This window comes from Hipposideros armiger, unplaced genomic scaffold (genome assembly GCF_001890085.2).
Source record: "Hipposideros armiger isolate ML-2016 unplaced genomic scaffold, ASM189008v1 scaffold_131, whole genome shotgun sequence".
Lineage (NCBI taxonomy): Eukaryota > Metazoa > Chordata > Mammalia > Chiroptera > Hipposideridae > Hipposideros > Hipposideros armiger.
The window spans coordinates 68,089-85,268 of NW_017731481.1; the positions used below are offsets into that span (position 1 = coordinate 68,089).

Here is a 17,180-nt window from a genome sequence, read left to right on the forward strand (position 1 = left end):
AAATTACAGTTATAGAGTAGCAACGAAAATAATTTTATGGTTGGGGGTCACCACAACATGAGGAACTGTATTAAGGGGTCACAGCATTAGGAAGGATGAGACCCACTGCTCTAGAGGAAAAGCCAAAAGGTCTTCCTTTTTCATTTTTAATGAATTGCAAAATATCTTTAACTCTTTTCCCCCAACCCCCACCCTCCACCCTCCCACCCCGCCTTCTTGATCACTTTCAAGGTTCCCACATTAGTGGTTTTCAAACTTTTGGGTACATCAGCTTCACCTATAGGGCTTGCTAAAACACATGCTGCTGGGCTTCCTGCAGAGTTTCTGGTTCAGCAGGTCTGTGGGAGGGCACCAGAATTTGCATTTCTAACAAGTTCCCAAGCAATGATGAAGTTGCTGAACTGGGGACCATATTTGGAGCCCAGAGGATCTCACAGTTCATGGTTTTCTTGTGTTGTGATGTGATACAGAAGTAAAAACATTAGAACTTTTTAAAGAAGGGAGAAGATGAAAAAGAGAAAGAACAAGAAAGATTTCTCCTGGGGTTAGCTGAGTGGCTCTTTGGTTAAGAGCTGGCTTGGGATGCCAGCTCTGAGCAGCAGGGCCCCAGTTCGGATCACACATGAGGGCCAGTGACTCTGCCCCCTACAGCTAAGATGGTGAATAACAGCTTGATCTGGAGCTGGGCTGCCGTGAGTCGCTGGCCACGGTGTAGGCTGCAGCCTCTGCTGCAGTGGGCTGCCATAAGCTACCATGTGTGGCCGGCAGCCAGCATGAGCAGCCGCCAGCTGGCGACCGATCTGCCTCACTCAGGAAGAGCGCAATGATAATACCAACATGAACCAGTGAAGTGACGTCCTCCACAACTAAACTGAAGAACAGAGGGACAGCAACTTGTCTGTTCCCCTTCCCCGGATTCCCCAGTGCTGTTCCCTTCCCCCAATTTCCCAATAAAATCTTTAAAAAAAAAAAAGATTTCTCTGGCAATCTAAGTGGAAATAAAAAAGTAAGCATTAAAGACTAGAGTGTGGCCTAGACTGAGGCAAAATGTAGTATTTAAGAATTTCCATGTAAGTCAGGAAGCAGAAATCCAGCAGAATGTAATTCTTAGGATAGGATTCCTTATCTAGGCATCAAAACAGGAAGAACAGAGGTGATGATTTAGTTATAAATTCTTCAAACCCACTTTAAAAGACCTTCTGAATATTATGACTTTACATCTTTGATTTTCTTTGATGAAGATTATATGCCATTGTCTCTGTAATGGCATTCAATTTTTGTTCATAAAACACATGTATGCCTCATATAGATGAGACAAAAATCCAAGTTGCCAGTTCAGAGTCAGTTTATCATAAATCTGTCTTTCTTCTTATTAGCATTCTCAACTCTGCTTTTTAATCTCTCCCTCTTACAGTATCAAACTATAAATAGCTTCAGTTTCTCATTCTTGAATGGAGATAGCTTTGAAACACAAATTTCTCCTTTACTAATGGTTTAGGGCTCTCCTGAAGAAGTAATTTACATTTTTGGTCTCTATTTTCTTAACTTCCTCAGCACCCTAAAATTTGAACCCTGCTTCCAGGAATCTGACCTAAAATTCTATACCATACGAAGTGAAAGGTTAATATGTGTTAGTGACTTCCTACTTTTTGTTTTCTTTTCAACGGGGACCATTTTATTTTATTTTCTAATGATACATTTGACTTTCTGATGAGTCCCTACTTTGTGAAAGCCCCTAATGTCTTCTGAAAGATAATTCTCTTCTGACTCATTGAAACTCTTTCAATGTCTTTTTGAGCTGTATTGCTTGAATCAGTTCCTCTGTCTGCCTTGTAAATAATTTCCAGTATCTGTGTTGATCTTCTCCTTTCACTTTGCAGCTTCTCCAAAATGACTTCTGACGATCTTGTGGTTTTAACCACAAGACACATAACTTCTACAGTTATGCTTCCCAGTTGTATATTTTCAATATTAATGCTTTCCTGAACTTCAAACTGTACACTCAACTGCCCAGTGTATAGTCATATTTTAACAGTCCACAGATATTTTAGGCTGTGTATATCTAAAAAGAAATTCACTATCTTTATGCCCTTTCTTTGACTTCCACCAGCATTTCTGTTTCAATTTGTGCTCTCACCAATTCATTCAGTCATCTAATTCATAAACATGGAAATCATTCTCATCTCCTCTATTTCTTAACTCAGAGACACGACATTCAGCTGTACAGATTGTACTCTGAAAACTGAGGCCCAGAACATAGTATAGGTCAGGAGTTGGCAACATTTCTCTTTAAAGAGCCAAATAGTAAATATTTTAAGCTTTATATACCGTATAGATTCTGTTGCAACTACTCAGTTCTGTTGCAGTAATGTAAATAAATGAGCATAGTTGTTACAGCAATAGGTGTAGTTTGCCACTTCTTGGGATAGTGTCAGTGTTACTGAAATCCATGCTATGTTCACTTGGCTAAACCATGGGCCCAGTGTGGGCACACAAAGGGTGCTATTGGGTAGGAATAATTTTGCCTTTAGTGCCTCTACCTCTAAATTTAATCATTACATCATTTAAATTTTACTTTCAAAATATTTTTTCAATACATGCCTTCTCCTTTCCAAATTCATTGTCATTATCTGAGTTTAGTCCTTGAACAGTATTTCAAAGGCTTTTTAATCTAACTGAATGTCTTAAAATCCTACAAACAAAATTAACTTCCTTAAATTCAAATAAAATAGTAGGGCCAACTTACATAAAGAGAAAATTCTTATGTAGTCTATAAAAAGCACATTTGAACTGATTTTCTAGTATCATCTTCCATCATCCTTTCTCTTGAGCTTTATATTTCTAGTAACACTGAGTTATGTGTAGTCCCAAGAAGCACAGTTATCTCTGTTTATCCACTAGCCCCTCTGTTTTACTGCCTTCCCATCTTCAAATTTCTACCTGGAAAAGTTAATTTCAGATTCTAAACCTGGCCCCAACTATCATATTTCTATAAATACGATCCTTTAATTCCCCAAAACAGCTGATAGAATTAACAACTTCTTCCTCTTTGCAAGTTCTTAAGCTTATACGCACATCAGTAATTGAACACTTTATTTGGGGATATATCTGATTATGTTTTTCTCTCGTAGTAGACCATATGTTCCTTAAGCACAAGGACTGTTATGTTAGTCATCTGTGTATTTGTAGTGCTTAGCACAGAGCCCAGTGTATAGTGAAATCTCAATATTTGTTCAACTGAATTGGCCTAAATTCTATCATAAGACTGAAACTGAAAGCAGCTACTCCCCGAAGCTGCTCCCCAGAGAGGTCTAAAATAATGAAATGTTTATACTTTGAATGCAGAAAGAACTTCCAGATCATTACCGGCCTTGGATGGAAATCGCCAACAAACTTCATCACTTGATTGAAAGTCACCAGCTTCGAGCTCAAGTGAACAAGGTATATATATATATATATATATATATATAAATTTTTATTTTACTCTGTAACCCCTTATCACCATCTTATTTAAATCTTCATGTCCCTTTTCTTTCTCAGCATTGTGGAGTGGGTCAATTGACACAGGGACGCCAATCACTGCTATTGAGCTTATTGACAAAACTACCTTGCCTTTCGTCAAGAGCAGAATGACTTGTTCCTGATTTGACACGTGTTTCCCTAAAATTTCCAGAGCCCGCAAAAAACAATTCCTGGAACACATTAAGCACTCAACAAATAGTTATTTAAAACAAGGAGACAATCTGGCTGGGAATTGTGAGCAAGCTGATGGATAAGATCCAGCTGGGGAAGGACAAGCATAGAAGTTACCCGTGTCCTCATTCCATGTCGTGTGGTCAGTGCTCCTCTGCCTCTGAGCAAGTTTGCCTTGATTTTACCATGGGGGTCTCACAGAATAGCTGAATGAAGAGAGCTTCTGAGTTATAATATCAGCATTGTCAGGTTCTGCAGGAATAATTGATAAGACTGTAAATACATATGGGGTAAGATGAGAAATATTTCCCAAGAGTATGTAAGGGACAGTGAAATTTCTTGGTCCTGGGAGAACTGACATTACCCCACAGGAATAATCAGAAGATGTAATAGGGAGATGCAGATTTTGATTCAGGAAGACCTGAGTTTGAATCATGGTTTTATCACTTAGTAGCTATTGAACAACTTACTTAACCTCTGTAATTCTGCTTCCTTATTTATAAAATTAGAGAAATTATGGTCTCAGAATTGTTGTGAAGACTAAATGACTTTTGAAAAAGTCTTTTCATATATCACAATAGTGTTCAATATATATTTATACTTCTCACCAGTCTTTTCCATCTGTCTTAATCTTACATTTGGAGTGCCATGTGATTTCAAAGATATAAGAAAGGTTTCTTACTCTCCAAAATTCTTTTTCATTGACTTACATATATTTAATGTCTATAATGAAAAATTCATTAAAAAACACATATTGAATGCCTGACACATGCAGTCACAAGATTAGAAACCCTGTAAGAGATGTAAGAAACTGTCTCCAATGTCTATGAAGATGGCTAACTATGCCTGAGAATTTATTTTCCTGCTGCACATAAAGGCTCATTAACATGACCAAAGAAATACAAAGAAAAATAAGAAAGTAAGAAAATATCTGTAGTGCAGGAAAACGAGAAAATACCAATGATGGAATAAAAACTTTACAGATTTTTGTACCATATTAAGCAAATCCTACAGATCCACAAATGAGTGTGCCAAGCATTCAACCAAAGCAAAAAGGAGATGTTCCCTCCCACCCCTCACCCCCTCAGCCTCTCTTTCCCATCTCAGAGTTGTAGGGCATAGAAACAAGAGAGAATCGGGCAGTTTGCAGGAAGGCAGATTCAAGTTCAGTTTGTGAACTACACAGTCCTTTCTACCTGGCTTTTCTCAGGCTTTATTTGATTAAACTGCCATAAGTAAAATGAAGGACTTGTTGAATTGTGCTCCTCATATGTTAAGTGTCAATGAGAAAAGGCCAGGAGTGTCCAGCAAACTTCTGTCCACTGGAAACATGCGAGTTGGGGAAACAGCTTAGCACAACAGTTAAATTATTCCCCTGACACTTTCATTAGGTTGAGTAGTATCTCTTCAGAAATCATGTTTACTTGGAACATGTGAGTGTGAGGTTATTTGAAGAGAAAGTGTTTACAGATGTAGTCAAAGTAAACGAGGTTATACTGTATTAGGGTGTACTCTAAATCCAGTAAGACTGGTATCCTTATAAGAAAAAGGATGTTTGGACACAGACACACAGGGAACTACACCATGTAAAGATGGAGGCCGACATTGCTGGAAATCACCAGGAACTAGGAGACAAACATAGAGCAGGTTCTCCCTCAGAGCTTCCAGAAGGAACCAATCTTACCAACACCTTAATTTCATTCCTTTTTTTTGTTTGTTTTGTTTTTAGCTGAGCCATCCTGCCACCTGTTGGCAGCTCAGCTCAGGCTGTGAATCAAACTGGCGACCCTGTTGCTCAGAGCTCGCACTCTTGAGTGAGCTTTTAACCAACTGAGCCACTCAGCCTGCCCCCCCACAAACACCTTAATTTCTGATTTGTATCCTCCAGAATTGTGAGAGAATAAATTTCCATTGTTTTGAGCTTCCCAGTTTGTGTTCATTTGTTGAGGCAGCCCTAGGAAAATAATACAATACTTTTGGCCAGTCTTTATACTTGTAATTACTTATAAAACATCTAACTAGATAAAACTACTTTTAAGACTTGACCACCAGAGGTTGAGACTGCATCAATTGGAAATCAGTCGTGAGAAGCAAACATAATGGCTTTCAGGACCAGACATTACCATTTTTTTCTCTTAGGGTCTTTATTTGGCATAAACAATAAAATAAGTGAATTTTCAGTTTCAATCTTACAGTATCCCCAGGCCAACCACCTTGCTCTTACAAAGCCCCAATTGTTCATTGACATAGATTCATCCATCTTCTTCAAGGAAAATTCACCCTCCTCTAACCTTCTGCCATAAAACACTGCAGGCAACTGACTTGTTCCAGGAAGCTCTACAAACGGAAACTAAGCAGTATTCTGAAAATATTATAAGGAAAGCTATATCAGCTACTAATCCTGATATAACTGACCTCCATTCCCAAACATGAAAAAATAACCCCAAATTATCAAAGGTAATGAAGAGAATGAACAAGTCAAAGAGCATGAGAAAGGGACTAAACATTCAGAACCAATGGCCTCTCATACAAAACAAAAGATGAGGGTGAACACAGCACAATATATGGATGACATATATTAGAAATGTACACATGAAATCTATAATTTTACTAACCAGTGTCACCCAATAAATTAAATAATTAAAAAAACGAATGCCTTAATTAATTTTTAAAAATTAATTTGAAATTAACTGATGTCTAATTAATTATATTTACTTCATAAAAATATATGAATAAGTGAAGTTTCTATGTAAAAGAAACCATTGTGAAGCAAAGAAACAAACAAACAAACAAACAAAATCTGCAATATAAACCCAAATTAATCAGGAAACATTGATGATAGAAAAAAATTGTAATTTAGGGAATTCCTTGAAAGCTTTTCATAAAGCATAAAGCAAAAAAATTAAAAATGCCAGCCATCACAAAAATAAAAATATATGAAGAAGAGAAATGAATGATCCAAATTCTACAAAATAGAGGTCTCACAAAGCAGAGTAGTGTAGGTGGAAGAAAAGCAAACTTCAATCATATAAGAACAAAATTTTTCAGATCTAATGTGAGTATTTCTATCAGAAAGACAATGGCAGTGGAAGGGCACACAATAGGTAAAAATTAAAATTTTCTAGTTTAAGAAGAAAATTTTGCAAGTTTTAATCATGAAACAATAAAAATAAGTTACTTATACTTAACATAGGACTATTTATCTATAATAATAAGTATTAAAAGACAATTTAGCACCTATTTGAATGGCTAAAATTTTTTTAAAATCTGTCAATATCAAATACTGCAATATCAAATCCCCAAAGAGGCTCATTTATAATTCATATTGCTGGTGGGAATGTAAAACAGTACAGCTACTTTGGAAGACAGGTGGTAGATTTTTATGAAGTTAAACATAGATTTACCATCTGACCTACCAATCACATTCCTAAGTATTTACCCAAGTAAATTAAAAATTTATGTTCATGGAAAAGCTTATGTGCAAATGTTTATAGCAGCTTTGTTCATAATTACCCAAACTGGAAATAGCCAAGATGTCTCTCAACAGGGAAACAGTTAAACTGAGTACAATGGACTGAATGTTTGTGTTGCCCCCAAATTCATATGCTGAAGACTTAACTTCTAATGTGATGGTATTAGGAGGTTGGGCCCTTGGGAGGTGTTATTAGTCAAGGATCTCACAAGAAATGGAACTAATAGGACACACACACACACACACACACACACACACAAGATGTGATAAAAACATAAGGTGAATATTTCAATTAAAAAAAATTTATTACAGTTAAAGATACATTGCCATTAATCCCCCTCAAAATACTTCCCCTCACTTTGAACACACTTATCCCATCATTCTTGCCACTTTCTGAAGCAGTTCTGGAAGTCCTCTTTCATGAGTATCTTTAGTTGTGCTGCCATGGCTGCCTCAAAGTCATGAGTCATTTTAACTTTGGGGAGAAGCCAGAAGTCACATGGTGTCAGATCTGGTGAATAAGGTGGATGTAGTCACCCACAGTGTTTTTATTTGACAGAAATTGTGGTACCAGAAGCTATGTGTGACACCAAGCCTTCCCGTTATGATCACAAAATATGATGAATGCTGCTGCTGAGTGCCATCCAACAGAAAGGCAGGGATCTTCAATACACGAAGTGGAGCGTCCAACCTTAGTAACAGTGTGTGACAAGTTTCAACTTGTTCAGTGCAGTCAGTTGGACGAGAGCCATGGTTGAGAGAAGGTCTGTTTTCAAGTGTGCCGTAAATTATCCTCCATCATGGCAACGCTCCATGTCACACATCGCTTCTGGTATATGTCAATTTCTGTCAAAAACATTACAGTGTGTCCTCATCCGCCTTATTCACCGGATCTGGCACCATGTGACTTCTGACTCTTCCCCAAAGTCAAAATGATTCAGGACATCGAGGCAGCCATGACAGTGCAACTAAAAACACTTATGAAAGAGGACTTCCAGAACTGCTTCAGAAAGTGGCAAGAATGATGGGATGAGCATGTTCAAAGTGAGGGGGAATATTTTGAGGGGGATTAATGGCAAACTGTCTTTTATTGCAATAAATTTTTTTATTTAAACATTTACCATGTTGTTTGATAAAACTTATATATAAATAGATATAGATATAGCTGTAGATATAGACATAGATATAGATATAGGTAAAGAGACTTATTATGAGAGATTGGCTCACATGATTATGGAGGCCGAGACGTCCCATTATCTGCCTCCTGCAAGATAGAGGTCCAGGAAAGCTGAGAACCAAGGGAGCCAATGGGTTAAGTCCCAGACTAAGTCCAAAGATCAAAGAACCAAGAGCACTAACGTCCAAGGCCTGAAGAAGACAGTTGTCCCAGCTCAAGCAGAGAGCAAATTCACCCTTCCTCCACATTTTTGTTCTATTCAGGCCCTCAAGGGATTAGAAGATGACCACCCAAACTGGTGAGGATAGATCTTCTGAGGATAGATCTACTTAGTCTACTAGTCTAAATGATAATCTCTTCTATAAGCACCCTTACAGACACACCCAGAAAAAATGTTTTACCAGCAATCTGGTATGCCTTAGCCTAGTCAATTTGACACATAAATCTGACCGACAAGGAAAGTAATTAGGTCACGATGGTGGATTTCTCATAAATGAGACTTGTGCCCTTATAAAAGTGACCCCAGAGTGCTCTCTGGCCCACTATTGTTAGTATATGAGGATACAATAAGAAGACAGCAATCAGTAACCTGGAAGAGGGCTCTCATCAGAATCCAACCATGCTGGCAACTTGATCTTGGATTTCCGGCCTCCAAAATTGTAATAACTAAATTTCCATTGTTTATAAGCTTCCTAGTCTATGGTCCTGACCAAACTGACAAAGACACTGAGTTATAGCTATATAGTAGAATGCTATTCAGTAACAAAATGAATAAGTTATTGGTTTATTCAACAACATGGATGAACCTTAAATACATTGGGCTAAATGAAACATATCAGATCCAAAAGGCTACATATTATATAATTGCATTAGTGCGACATTCTGGAAAAGGAAAAACAATAAGAACAGAAAACAGATCGCTGGTTACCAAGGGTTGAGAGGAAAGGAGTGGTTGACTATGAATGGGGAATTTTGATGATAACATAACTGCTCTGTATTATCCTCAGGTGGTGGGTATATGATTCTATGCATTTGAAAACCCCCCAAAATTATATATCACAAAGAGTGAATTGTATGCAAATTTTAAAAAATTAACCAGAATGTTGGGGGTTCAGGGAGGGAATGCAGACAATGACAAATGAATCTAACTGTGCTGCAGTTATATGACATAACTTCATGAAAGAGTGGGGTGGGGGGTAGAGTTGTCCTAAGTTACTGTGGAATATGATGCAACTGGGATCTATAAGGATGAGTTACATGAGAACTGTATATAATCACTGCCCGAGACTTGTGCCCTCATATTCTAGTGGTTTTCATGGGATACAGGTTAAACAATTCTAAAACTGCTTTTTCTTTCAGAATAACCTCTAACCAAGAGAAACATTCTCAGTTTGAACCTTATTCCTTTACCCTAAGACTGTACTTGTGGCTATAGTGCACTTGAAATGTGGCTAAAACAAATGGAGAAGATACTCACTGGATTTGGAAGACCTACTATAAAAAGAGACCGTAAAATATCTCAATATTTTTATACTGATTAGATGTTGACAATATTGTAGATATATTGACCTAGATAAAATGCATTATTAATGTATTATTAATACAAATTTCACCTGTTTCTTCTGACTATTTTTAAAATGTGGCTGCTAGAAAATTTAAAATGATCCCTGTGTCTTTCGTATTTTTATCAGAGAGTGCTGACTTGAGAGATCAGGGCTGTGGTCAGCAGAACTGAAGTAGCACCCTGGCTCAATTCCTCCTGGCTCTGTGACCCTAGGCAAATACCTTCTCCTCTGTGACTCTCAGTTTTGACCTGAGGTTTTGGAGAAGACGAAAAATCCTGTGTGAGAAGTTTTTAGCATTGTGCCTTAGACACTCTTGAGTAAGAGCCTTAGAATAAGCACTGAATAAATAACTGCTGTACTAATTTTCAGGCTGGTTTCTGTTAAAGTGCAACATCTCAGCTGCCACACACACACACACACACACACACACACACACACACACACACACCCTCACACGCCTAGTGAGTGTTAAGTTGGCTATTCTATCCCAGAGCCCCTTTGGAAGAGGAACAAACATGCAGACAGATAAGGAAAGGCTGCCCCCTAGTGGATAGCAGGAGAAGGATTCTGTCACAGAGGCTCAAGTGCGAGCTGCCCTGGGCCTGGGCCGAAGGAGCCCTGGGTCCTAGCCCACTTGGCGTTGCCTGTAGCTTAAAGAGAAACACAAGATGTCCACCACCACCCATACACCCCTGGACCCCAGACAGGGACACCTGGAAAGATCTAGATCAGGCTGTGTCTAGAGATGAGGAGGGGATCGGGGAAAGGAGGTAAGCTAAGGTAGCTGTGCCTGGAAGCTGGGACTCAGGGATTGTTGGTATCAACCAAGACAGGAGGGCTGGCCCAGACAAAACCGAGAAACTGGTACTATTTGTTTAGGCTTTGCTGTCAATAATAACTAGCTCCTGTATAGGGTGTTGCTTTCAGTGAGGACACTACTATTTGTTTAGGCTTTGCTGTCAGTAATAACTAGTTCCTGTACAGGGTGTTGCTTTCAGTGAGGACACTACCTTCCAATGACACGTCTTGACAAGGAGGAAACTGGCGTGGAGAGGTGAAGAGACCTAGCCAGGGTCAGTGTGAGTGTTTAAACAAGGGATAAACAACAATTTGGCCCAACTCAGCTACCTCCCTCTAGGGATTTGGTCCAATTCCTAACTGCATGGCGCCTCGTTTTTTACGTATGCATTAAACGGAGAGATTTCTGCTCACAGCACAGGGCTGTTATTATTCGAGTTAAATGATACCAAGTCAGCAGAGGTGCTTTGAAAAGAGGGGATTGTAAAAGTCGCCGTTGGGGGTCTCCCATAAAAGAAATGATGGCAATCTTGGGAGTTAATAATTTTAGAACACAGTAACCAAGTGGTCACTTCAGTAATAGAGACCAGTGTCTATCCGGCACAACTATGGGGACAGTTTGGGGGCTTGAATGGGGTACATCCTGAACAACATCACTTGGGATAGCTCCTCCTATGCTGCAGTGCCCTGGGATCAGGGGAGAAATGGATGTGCATGGAAGCTCGTTGTTCCTTCACTGAAACAGAACCTGTTCCTTACACCCAAAGAACCTTTCAAGTCACAGAACCCCTGTGGCCACCCCCCCACCACCCCGCCCTGTACCCCTGCAACTGATAATCTCTGGAAATTCTCTTGAACAGATGCCCCTCCTGAACTGCCAGTTCCTCAGGAGTTACCGGGAACAGCGCCTGGCCCACTTGGTCCTGAGTTTTATTACCATGGGATATGTCTGGCAGGAAGGAGAGACACAGCCCGTAGAGGTAAAGGATGAACAGATGCCTGTCTTGTATCTGGCAGGTCTGCTGCACCTAGAGCATGCTCTCTGCCTGGCACCAGTGTTTTCCTAGAAAATGGGTCCTTCTTGTTCTTTTCTTTGTGTGTCAGTTGAAGGAAAGACAAAGCGCTCATTTAAATGAAAGGTTTTTCCCCCCAAACTACCAGGTTAATATTCTTTAGAAATGGTAGCTTTTTGAATCTGTTTTCTGACATCCTGTTCCAAGAATGTTGGAAGAGTTGCATCTGAGAGCAAGTTTTGAGATCTCATAAAAACCTTAACGATAGCTTACATTTTATAGCATTTTGTACTCCTCTGCACATAATTTATCTCGGTCAATTTTCACAATCCCATGAGATAAGTAGAGCTATGCTGTGCCCATTTTACAGACAGCTGAGGACTACAGAAGTCCAAAGTCAGATAACAAATTAGTGGAAAATCCAAGGCTAGGCCCTAATGTAACCTCCTTCCCCCAGAGACACACATTGACATTTACAGCACTAATTTTTATTTTTGTTTAATACTACTTGTTACCTACTAATTATTGGGTTATCTCTTAGTAATTCATTTAAATCTCTTCTGAATCTTTGCATAACATTTTATAGTTTCAACCTGAAACTTGAGACATGAAATCTCCCAGTTCCACTGACTGCAGTATAAAGGACCATTTCATATAAATGTACCTTTTCTAGAAATCAGGGAGTTGCTCTTGTTCCAATTCCCCATGGTTCAGTGAGCAGCCCATGCCTGTTTTGTTTGCCTGGTTGATCCTACCTCTTACCTCTCAAGTAAACACCTGAGATTCCCAGTGAGGAAGAAAAGGAAAGTGAGAAAGGAGCGAAAAGAAAAGCATAGAGCTGCTTCAGACTTTTTAAATGTCAGTACATCTAACTTTAAAAAATCATGTGTTTGATATTGGAAAGTTTAAAATCTAGGCACACTATAGAACATCCCACTGGGATTCTCTCCCCCATCTGATTTCCAAACCATAGTCCTAAATTGGGGAAGGGGGTAGAGAACGGTGACAGGAAACAGAGTCTCCAGCTTCAAGATGTGTCCACGTACTTCCAGGCCCCAGTGACCCCCTAACCCCCCCCCCAGACTTGGATCGTCTCTTACTTCCTTTGAATCTCCTCTGACTTTTCAACTAAGTAGACACCTCTCTGCTGCACTGCCTTCCTCATCTCCTGCCTCCTGAGGGACGCTGACCTGAGTTTGAATTTTAAAACTCTTTAAAGCTCTTCATTGGTTCACCTAAAAAAACTAGTTCTGCCCCAAACCTATTTAAACATCTAAGGAAACAAAGACAGAAGCAGGGCTTCTTTAATAGATACTTTTTTTCTTAAGGGGAAATAAAAATGGAAGTGGAAGAAAGGGAGTATAAGAATATTCTTTTGAATCTAGACTAGCCTTGTCCACAAATAGCGACCCCCTCCATGGATCTGAGTAGCTTTTCTGGATTTGTGGGCAGATAAGGCTCTTCAGAGTATTCCTCAGATAACTCAGGAGTTGATTGGTAACCGTCTTGAGGTGACTTACTTGAAGTTGTTATTGGGTTTGACTTATGAAATGACTGACAGAGTCAGCTGCCACACAGGATGAAGTGTTCTATCCTCCTCATTCCTCTCCCTGACCGACACATAAACATACACTACCGCATATATGGTGTGTACAGATGCACATACATATATATAATCTCTTAGATTTATAGACACAGACGCATATCCACATATGCCTATCTATCTATCTATCTATCTATCTATCTATCTATCTATCTATCTATATATATATATATAAATGATATTTTTCCTACTGCTCATCAACTCAGCCTCCAATTCATGCTTAAACATTTGGTAATGCCCTTCTTTGAATAGTCAATATTCAGGTAATATTTTATACTATATGTATATGTGTGTGTTCCAGTTTGTAATTTTCTACATACATTTCTGATTGTACTCATAAACAATAATTCCACTAGGTTGCTAACAGTAAAAATGTGAGAGTGAGGTGTATGTGTGCACAGATCACCCAGATAATTCGTTTCATGCCAAAGTTGTTTCTCTACCCTAGAATTGCTGGAATAAAAGACAGCCATGATTGCTTCCTCTTCTGCATTCTTTCTAGACTATGCTAATTGTCTGAATTGATATCTAAAAGGTTCTACCAAGAAATCTTGCCCTTCCCTTTGTCGAAGTCTCCAGGAACTTGGGGCTCCCTCCTATCCTGGTCCACTCAGACTTGGTGTTGACAAACTGGACTACAAGGAACCCTGAAAGGTAAAAGAGAAAGAGCTTTGGATTTGAACAGATGGAAACTCAATATGGGGCAGTCTGTACTCTCCTTACCAGGAAGGTCAAGGTTTTTTCAGCTCTTTTGTGATTAAAGATGTTCATATTTTAAAGAATTAAGCACTTAATAAACAACAGATCATTTAAGACTAATTGATGTGCCCTTTGGAGGAAGTGAGATTGGGCCATCTCACCTCTCTAAGGACTTCTGAGCCCTGGGATTTTATGTTTTCTATAATTATGAATTATGATCTTTGACCAACTCTGCTTTAATAACAAAATTGGTGACTAATATTCCCCTAGAAAGGTGCTGAATCTGTCTCAGAATTTGGACAGAAAGAAATAATAAATATATGTGAAGAGATGATTCTGGCCAAGACATAAAATATTTTAATAAACTGATCTCTGATTCAAAGAGAAAGTGAAAAGTGTGGACGGTTGAAGGGGAAAATGACTGAACTGGGGTGGCAAAGTAAAAATACAACAATGAAAAGCTACCTTTCCAGTAGGTAAGAATGCAGGGCTAGTTTAATCCCAGAGATGCAGACACAGCCTTGTGATTTGGTAGTTATTCTTCTTCTTGGAAATTGTAATTAGTAGTAGTAGTAGTAGTAGTAGTAGTAGTAGTAGTAGTAGTAGTAGTAGTATTTGGAGTCTCTTAATATACCTAGCACAGAGCTAAGAGCAGTGCAGAAATAAAAGAAATGGAAGCAAAGTACATAAAAGTGGTTAAATTGCAAAACAAAGCAGTATATGACAAATGTCAGAGTGACACAAACAATAAAACCTTTAGAATGTCAAAGAAATTATATCAATTCAGGCTTTAAAATTCAGGAAAAAGCTTGGTGAGAGGGTGAAACTCCATCTAAAGTAGGTGCTAAAAGGTGAGTAGGAATAGAAGATCTACAACAAAAATATGAGTTTGTGGTAATTAGAAAATATAAGAGGAGTGAGATGATTTATCATAATGCCACAGGCTAAATGTTCTGGGGCAGATACAGGAGTTGAGATTTGGCTCACTCTTTGTCACACAGTGGCCCATAGTCTAGTGATATCTTGTGACATCCAAAGTGTGCTTGGATGTGTGTGTGTGCATGTGCATTTGAGCGTGAAAGTGTCTGCCTGTGTACATGTGACCCTAGAAGACATATCTGGTTTATAAACTTATTTGTTCCTTTATTTTCTTTTTCTGTTTGTGGTTGTCATTCACTGAAATTTGACTAGACCCCTGGACATTGGGTAAGTTCTCAGAAATCCTTCACTGACTTTAGAAATCCATGCTAATTTTAAAAGCTTACAGTAAAACAAAACAAAACAAAAAAACCAAGGAAAACATTTCAAATTGTATGTATAGTAGTATAAGCTATATAAAAATGCACACAAAAATAAGACTCGAAAGAATATGCCAAAAATTAATAATCCCAAATGTAACAGTGGTTGCCTCTGCTTTGTAAGGATTAGGAAATTAATTTTCTTTACCATATTTTCCAATTTGTATATAATAAAACAAGTAAAATGCAATACAAGAAGAAAAAAACTTCACTAATTCTTTAATGATCAGAAAACGATCTCTCATTTCACCATAACTTCTATGAAAGGTCAAATGGCAGGCAGTGACTCATATAGCTACAGAAGAATCTCTTTGAAATATCTTATTTCATGGACTGGAGCTTGTGAGGCAGGTCTGGCCCAGACATACTTAGGTTCCTCTTTCCCCACAGAGCAAAGTGAGCCTCCAAATTGAACCTCCAAATTGACACTGCCTCTCCCATCACCAAACCTCAGCTCAGTAGAGGGGTTCAGTATAAAAACTGTAGCTCAGGAGATGGAGGGATAGTAGGAGGAAGGCACCATTTCTCACACTAAGGTAACTGCTGGAACAGTGGAATTCCTGAATTAGTTTTCTTTTGTGTTTGTTTCCTTCCATCTATCATATTTAATATGTTCGAGGCAGAAGTAATTCATGAAATAAAGCTTTTAGGTTTTGTAGACTGGATCCACATCTGGGATATTTGAATCCATATGATCACAGGTCATTTAAAAGTGATCCCTCTGTAACAGTCTTCCAGTTCTCACCCTATTATACAAAACAAAACAAAACTGCTGATTAGAAAGAACACCAGTCTGATTTATGAAACTGCTCTCTACCTGCTCCTGTGACTAAGGAGCTGTATGACCTTGGGCAAGCTATGTTCCTTCTTTGGGCCATAGTTTTATATCTGTTAAAAAAAAAAAGAAATAAAAAAGGAACAAGGAATTAGCTGTTGCTTGTAGTCTTTGTAGCTCTGAGACTATGTATGTTCCTGACAGGAATGGTGTGATAGGCCATAAGTTGGCCCTATGAAGAATCAGCAACATCTGCCCACTCATGTTTCAGCTGTTCCTTTAGGGGTATGGTCTGGGACTATCAGGGCCATGCTAGACTTTAAAAGTCCTCAGATCAGTTGAACTTGGGCTTGAATAGATCTGTTCTCTTTCCTTTCTGAATGTTGCTGAAGGTAGATGCCCATCCTTGGGACTTTCCTATAGAAAGGAGAATGCTGTTCACTGATTTTACCTTGGAAGTACAGTTGTGTAACACTGAGGGGACCTATGGGCCATGCATACTCATGGTGTCCAAACCTCTCTAACCATATGGTCATCTTCTTCCCAAGTAACCTGGACACCATTGTCTTATTTCCTGGGGGAGAAAGCCTACGTGGCTTTATCCTGGTGACTGTTTTGGTGGAGAAAGCAGCAGTGCCTGGAATTAAGGTATCTTTTTCACTCACTTGTTTGTTTGTTTTCTAAATAAGAAATCAGTTTGAGCTTTACTTCCCACCCAGTCCCTTTCCCGTCAGTGAATTCATCAGTACAGATGAGCATAGGCCTTGTCCTACTGCTTTATGTCTGAGGAAAGACATCTAAGCTCCAGCCCGCAGAGACACTACCCTCCCCAACTCTTGTAAAACTTAGAATTGACCATTGGTGCCTTCAACAAACAAGCATTGATCTAGAGAATGGACTATCTGGGGTAATAAGGGAAAAAATGCAGTGTTTCATGAAAAGACATCTAAAACCTAATCTAGAAGGGTCAAGGGGTCAGGCAAAGTTTACCAGGGAAAATGACTGCTAAATTTAAAACCTGAGTGATATATAGGAGCTAAGGAAAGGGAATGCAGAGAAAGAGGGAGGGAGGGAGGGAGGGAGGGAG

At 38.9% G+C, this 17,180-nt stretch overlaps 1 protein-coding gene and 1 long non-coding RNA gene across 2 annotated transcripts in view; one reads left to right on the forward strand and one right to left on the reverse strand.

The window, feature by feature from the left end:
* The window catches only part of IDO2 (indoleamine 2,3-dioxygenase 2), a 56,955-nt gene that overhangs the window by 25,097 nt on the left and 14,678 nt on the right, over window positions 1-17,180 (forward strand). The window contains exons 2-6 of the mRNA XM_019649290.1: window positions 3,346-3,441; window positions 11,566-11,685; window positions 13,857-13,975; window positions 15,212-15,226; window positions 16,642-16,741. Coding sequence (XP_019504835.1) covers window positions 3,346-3,441; window positions 11,566-11,685; window positions 13,857-13,975; window positions 15,212-15,226; window positions 16,642-16,741 — 450 coding nt within the window. The remainder of the gene's footprint in view (window positions 1-3,345; window positions 3,442-11,565; window positions 11,686-13,856; window positions 13,976-15,211; window positions 15,227-16,641; window positions 16,742-17,180) is intronic.
* Window positions 3,545-17,180, reverse strand: part of LOC109386287 (uncharacterized) — a 123,276-nt gene continuing 109,640 nt past the window's right edge. Inside the window, exon 3 of the long non-coding RNA XR_002124769.1 lies at window positions 3,545-3,945. This is a non-coding gene — a long non-coding RNA (uncharacterized LOC109386287). The remainder of the gene's footprint in view (window positions 3,946-17,180) is intronic.